This window comes from Vicia villosa, linkage group LG4 (assembly GCF_029867415.1).
Source record: "Vicia villosa cultivar HV-30 ecotype Madison, WI linkage group LG4, Vvil1.0, whole genome shotgun sequence".
Classification (NCBI taxonomy): domain Eukaryota; kingdom Viridiplantae; phylum Streptophyta; class Magnoliopsida; order Fabales; family Fabaceae; genus Vicia; species Vicia villosa.
Window position 1 is genome coordinate 74,452,719 of NC_081183.1, and position 6,418 is coordinate 74,459,136.

General features: G+C 37.1%; 1 protein-coding gene and 1 long non-coding RNA gene across 2 annotated transcripts; both read right to left on the bottom strand.

Moving 5' to 3' along the window:
* Window positions 1-644: 644 nt before the first annotated feature.
* Window positions 645-1,265, bottom strand: LOC131599258 (uncharacterized). The gene is made up of 4 exons (XR_009282676.1): window positions 1,184-1,265; window positions 957-1,049; window positions 763-870; window positions 645-664 (listed from the first exon to the last, which is right to left on the bottom strand). It is a non-coding gene; the product is annotated as an uncharacterized LOC131599258 (long non-coding RNA).
* Window positions 1,266-3,283: 2,018 nt separating this feature from the next.
* LOC131597373 (uncharacterized) lies at window positions 3,284-5,838 on the bottom strand. The gene is made up of 5 exons (XM_058870076.1): window positions 5,114-5,838; window positions 4,709-5,024; window positions 4,137-4,633; window positions 3,803-4,046; window positions 3,284-3,658 (listed from the first exon to the last, which is right to left on the bottom strand). Exons 1-5 carry the CDS (start codon window positions 5,836-5,838, stop codon window positions 3,284-3,286), a joined length of 2,157 nt encoding a protein of 718 aa, XP_058726059.1.
* Between the last annotated feature and the right edge of the window lie 580 nt (window positions 5,839-6,418).

A 6,418-nucleotide genomic window follows, 5' to 3' on the forward strand; every position in this document is an offset into this window, starting at 1 on the left:
CTGATTTTCAACATTCACAAACAAAAGAAGAGTCAGTTCGTATATCTCTCACGAGAGGTATAGTAAAAAACCGAGGCCGACAAGTGCCCTATACAATTTCTAATTCTTGATAATTCAGTCTCTAATTCAGTGCCCTATTCAGTGCCCTATACACTTGATAATTCAGTGCCCTATACAGTTTCTAATTTCAGAAAACACTTGATAATTCAGTGCCCTATACAGTTTCTAATACAGTTTCAAATTTCAGAAAACACTTGATAATTCAGTGCCCTATGTTGCAATTTTGTAGTTTAGAGTATACCTGTTCACAATGCGGAATATGAGTTGATGCAGACGAATGTGGATCAGCAGGAGCAACAATAGAACCAATGGAACAGCCCATAGCACTTGCCATCAAATTAGAGATCTCCTCGTCGCTCATATGTGGGTTTTGTTGCTTCATCATTGTCTTAAATAGTGCCTTCATACCATCCATCTCCCTCTTCATGCCAGCCACTTCATCATTATGCTGCCTTTTAATAACCATAATTTCTTCTTTTCTTTTAAGGATGGTAGGTGTTATTGTTCTTCCATAGCAACGAACTCGTCCAGATTTTTCTTTCCCAAACAAGGAGTTAAATGTCTCAGATTCAGTTGAATTCTAAACTGATTCTTGAAGCTTAGACTAATTAAAAAATATTCACATTAGAAAATATTCACATTAGAAAAATAAATGATTAAAGGCAAATGTTGATTAAAGGCATAATCAAATAGAAAACTTACAATTACACTTGAAGTTTCCTCATCCGGCTGTTTTCCTTTTCGACTTTGTCGAGTCTCAATGAACATCTCTGCCTGGCTAACTTCCTTTCCGTCCTCTTTCTTAGCACGCTACATTGGTTGATAATAAACACATCAAAAGATGAATCACTCAACCAATACATAATTGTAAATTGAAGGATGTATAAACACCCTACCAGTTTTGCACGAATCCTCGCAAAGTTTGTTGGGCCCATCCGATGCATATACTTTTGCTTAGCTCTGTTCACAGCATTGATTTTGCTAATTTTCTACATTCAGAAACAGCAAAGTTAGGGACAACAAATGTTAAATTACAGAATTAAATATTAGGGACATCATTGATCATAAAATACAGCATTGCATGATATTTAATATAGGATATCAATTGCTAATTTTATCTTACTTGGATGTTATTGTTCTTCCAATAGGATATCAATTGCTTGAAATGAACTTCAGGTACGGTCTAGGGACGATGCTTCAATCTTTCACTCATAGTAGTGTACTTTAAAAAACAACTCTTTTTGAGATCTTTCTTGTAACGCCTCCAAGCATCATTTATGCGAGAGAAAACCTCTATACTTCCATTTTCAGGGATAATGAATTTATCCTACAACAAAAAAGGAAATTAGTGAAAAGTAAATAAGGAACACAAATAACAAAAAGATTCCCACAGTGACAAATTCCCACTTACAGTGACAAATTCCCATATACGGTCCTTGTTTGCTTTCTTCAAAGCTTTGAAGTTAGTATAAACTAAGGGACACAAGTCTGAATTCCTTGCGACAGTGCCAAGGAAACAACTCAAATCTGTCACGGTTCGATCATTGGGTCCAATAGGTTCTCCATCATCTTTTAAGACCACCTCTTCACGATCTGCACTCTTTCTATCATGGATTTTCAAACATTTAGTTGGTCCACGTGTCCTTTTCTTACTTGCCCCTGTGTTAGATAAAATATAATTAGCATGGGATATAAATTTGAATGAAACAATAATAAAGAATGAAACAATAACAAAGGATGACACGAAGCTTAGTACGTACCTTCAGTTTGTTTACTTCCATTTTGCTGAGTGTTTTCTTCTTCACCCATTATATTTTCTTCTTCCTCAAGATTCTCACATTCATCTTCTTCACTATTTTCCCCATTTTCTTTGAGAAATTCTTCAACTGATGTCGATTTACACATTGGGCTTCGTTTTGTCTTCTTCAAGCCACTTCCTTGCTCTGTCCTGGAATTTCCATCAACTTCTATCATTGCCCTTTTCATACGATTCTGGTTTGACCTTGAATCAGCAGTGTTTGCCACCCGTTTCTCCTTTGGTTGCTGCTTTGCACTTGAAGGATTCTGCTTTGTCGCACTTGAAGGACGTTGCTGATTCGCACTTGAAGCTTGTTGCTTAGCACTTGAAACTTGTTGCTTAGCACTTCCTTGTTGCTGCTTTGCACTTGAAGGATTCTGCTTATCACTTCCTTGTTGCTGCCTGGTTCTTGAATCAACAATTTCAGGCCCTGGTTTTTTAGTATGTTGCTGCCTGGTCCTTGAAGCAACTTCAAGCCCTGTTTTGGGAATCACTTGTTTGGGAATCACTTGCTGTCTGGTCCTTGAATCAGTACATTCAGCCCCTACTTTTCCGGGAGTTGTCTGCCTTGTCCTCATTTTGGTTGGATAAAACACATCGGCCGAACTATCAATCCTTGAATCAGCAATTTCAAACTTAGATAAATTGAAAAGTTCCCTAGATGCAGGCACAAAAGGAGGTAGGATGCCTACTTTATTAGGTCCTTCACGGTTATTATTTACCATCTCACATTTGATATCATACTTCTTAGCCAATTGAGCACTGAATCTAAATAGAGGCAACCGAAAATTGGCGGTAACTTGTTCACCCTTTTGTGCGGCAGCCGTCTTCTTTTGCAAGTTTGATGCCTTCTTCATTTTCTGTTAACATGGAAAATATTAAAAGAAACAAAGTTTAACCAATCAGCACTAATTTGCAATATTCAAACGGTTAACAATAAATCACTGATCAATATCGTGCATATGATATTCTTAAGCTAGAAATCTCATAGATCTATGACTAACTCAAAACAAATAAGGATCATATAGCCTAATTAAAAGTTTAATACTTAATAAAAAGGTTGCAGAGTTATATTAAGTAATATTAAAATCTTCTTTGTATCAATCAACACATGAACACAAACACTTATTGTTTGTTAACAGTTTCATAAAGTGAAAAAAGTTACACTCATTGGACTACTGGACATGAAGATAAAGTTATACATTCATTTAGTTACACAAATCAGTTACACCAGAAATGAAATAGATTAACATTAGTTACACAAATCAGTTACACCAGAAATGAAATGAAATGAACACAAACACTTATTGTTTGTTAACAGTTTCTTAAAGTGAAAAAAGTTACACTCATTGGACTAATGGAAAAGAGATGTATTTGTTCAATGCCATATCCACTCAGTTACACCAGAAATGAAATAGATTGACATTAGTCAATGTAATCAAATAGGGTATCATCATAATCAAAATCCTCTCCATCACTTTTAGCTTCATTCGTTTCATGAGGTGTTTCAGCTATTATTGCAGGTATGTCTTCCCTAACCCAATTTAATTCACCATCACCATCCCTATTTTCTCCACTAGAAGGTGTTTCAGCTTGTAAGTTTGACGGGTCAGCAATGTTAAAGAAATCTCGTGGAACTGTTTGCAAAGCATAATGCCGGTTTGGATCAAAAGGGTCTTGGACATAGTAACATTGATGAACTTGAGAAGGTAGCACAAACGGATCATTCTGATAAATTTTCTTATTGAAACGCACACAAGTAAGTCCGTATTTTTCTTTTTCAACCTCAAACCAATCGCACTTAAACAAAACAAAGTTGAAATTTCCATAGTAGTATAACTCAATTAGTGAAACTAAAGTTACGCCATCCTATGTGATGGGTTCTGTCCTAGGATTTCCATCCTTGGAGCTAGCAAAACTTGAAGTTAGTGAAACTAAAGTTACGCCAGAATTTTGAGTTTTGAGATTTGTATCTCGTTTCCTCGTATGGAACCTATATCCATTAATGACGTAACCTGGATACCTCTTTGCAACAAAATTAGGACCTCTAGAAAGTTTTTTAAGTTGTAATGGCACATCATCATTTTGGGCACGAGTTTTAAACCATTGACTAAATTCTTTACTTTGACTTTTGGCCTTGGTCCACTTCCTTTTGTTAGTGTTTGAATTAACACTTTGATCATGCTCACTACAAAAGTCAACAAATTATATGTTAACATATCTCTAATCTTAGGATTAGTAGATAAATACATAGGAGGACAAATAGTTATTGTACTACCTGATGTAAATTTGAACTTCATTGCAATTGAATAAGATGTATCGATGGGCATCATCCTTTGATTTCACATCAAGATTAAAGGGTTCACCTGCCCCCCCGAAAGGACGACCGACAGTTGTAAAGTAATCATCTAGATCTGTTTCAAGTGAATCGGTAACATCATAACTCCGACTCTTCCTATTCAACCTTGTATCTACATTGCTATGCAAATACCTTGAGAAAAATGTTATAGCTTCTTCAGCCAGATACCCCTCGGCAATAGAACCTTCAGGATAAGCTCTATTGCGGACATAGCTCTTAAGTTTACACAAGTATCTTTCGGTGGGATACATCCATCGAAATTGAACAGGACCACCTAATCTACCTTCATTTACCAGGTGAATAGGCAAGTGAACCATTATGTCAAAGAAACTTGGAGGAAATATCATCTCCAACTGACAAATTATCTCTGCAATCTCATCTTCTAGGTAATCTAAATCTTCCACTTGTATAACTTTCTAACATAGAGAGCGGAAAAAGGAACCAAGACGAATTAGTGGGGTTTCCACCTCCTTGGGCATTGTGCTTCTTACTGCAATTTGCAACAAATAGTGTAACATGAAATGCGCATCATGGCTCTTGTAACCAGATATTTTTTTGTCACCAACTTGTACACATTTTGAAATATTTGATGCAGTCCCATTTAGTAACTTGGCAGCCTTTATAACTCCACAAAAAATTGACTTCTCGTGCGGAGTCATTGAGAAACATGCTTTTGCAAACTCTGAACGTCCTCCACCAATCTTCCGTGGATGAAGTCTTTCTCTAATTCCCATTTCTTGCAAATCATAACGGGCTTTAATATGATCTTTTGTCTTCCCCAGGATGTCCAAAAGAGTTTCAACAATACTATCAAATATGTTTTTTCAATGTGCATTACATCTAAGTTATGGCGCAATGTATTTTGAGCCCAGTAAGGAAACTCCAAAAAAATTGACCTCTTCTTCCACGGGCCATCAACTTTCTTCTTTTTCTTCTTCCCGAATTCATTATTGAAATCTTTTAAGAGTTCAAGAATTTCTGCCCCGTTTAACATGGATGGTGCAGTCCTATGTTCTTCTTCTCCGTTAAATGATTTGACATCGTCTCTCCGAGAATGAGTTCTTGGTAAAAAGGTACGGTGGTCCATATAACACATCTTATGACTGTGTTTGAGGTATAACGAATTGGTGTTATAGTTACAACAGGCACACGCCAATTTCCCTTTGGTGCTCCATCTCGACAACATAGCATAAGCAGGGTAGTCACTAATTGTCCACAAAAGAGCTGCACGCATTTGAAAAGTTTGATTCATTGAAGAATCATATGTCTCTATGCCGGATTCCCATGACTCCTTTAGCTCCTCTATCAGTGGTTGGAGGTAAACATCGATATCATTGCCTGGAGATTTTGGTCCAAGAATCAACAATGACAACATTGTATATTTAGGTTTCATGGACAGCCAAGGTGGTGTGTTGTATACCATCATCAAGACAGGCCATGTACTATGAGATAAGCTCATGGTCCTAAATGGATTAAACCCATCACTCGTTAAGCCAAGTCTTACATTGCGGGGCTTACTAGAAAAATCTGGATGGAGCTCATCAAAGTCCTTCCACGCTTTACCATCAACAGGATGCCTCAATTTTCCATCCTTTGAGCGCTCTTCTGCATGCCATCTCATTGACTCAACTATCTTTGAACACATGAACAACCTTTGTAGTCTAGGAATCAATGGAAAGTGCCTCAAAACTTTTGCAGGAACTCTACACTAATTTTTTGGTTGCTCAGACTCGCATCCTTCAGTTGCAGCATTTTGTTTCCACCGTGAAGCTTCACAAATAGTGCAAGAATTGCCCTTTTCATGCTCCTTCCAAAATAGCATGCAATCATTTGGGCATGCATCTATCTTCTTATAATCAAGGCCTAAACCACTTATTATGGCTTTTGTCTTGTAAAATGATTCTGGAATGTTCAAATCAGGCATTGCTTCTTTTAATAATTCTAATAGGGCAGTGAATGACGTATTGCTCCAGTCGTGGAGACATTTCAACAAGTAGAGTCGAATCGTGAATGATAACGAAGAGAAGTCTTTGCATCCAGGGTACAATTCTTGTTCCGCCTCTTTAATCAAATTGTAAAACGTTCTAGCCTCGTCATTGGGACCTTCATGAACTCCGTGTGCTTCTTCCCTATCTCCATATATATCATGCAATAAGCCAGGAATGTCATCATGTGATCCCTCTTGATCTTCCATCCCATCA

Excerpts from the sequence above, each read along its gene's own strand:
- LOC131597373 (XM_058870076.1), bottom strand. The coding sequence starts at position 5,838 with ATGAGATGGCATGCAGAAGAGCGCTCAAAGGATGGAAAATTGAGGCAT. Across the intron at positions 4,047-4,136 it reads GAAGTTCAAATTTACATCAG|TGAGCATGATCAAAGTGTTA; the intron begins GTAGTACAATAA and ends TGACTTTTGTAG. Across the intron at positions 3,659-3,802 it reads TCAAAACTCAAAATTCTGGC|TGCGATTGGTTTGAGGTTGA; the intron begins GTAACTTTAGTT and ends GTTTTGTTTAAG.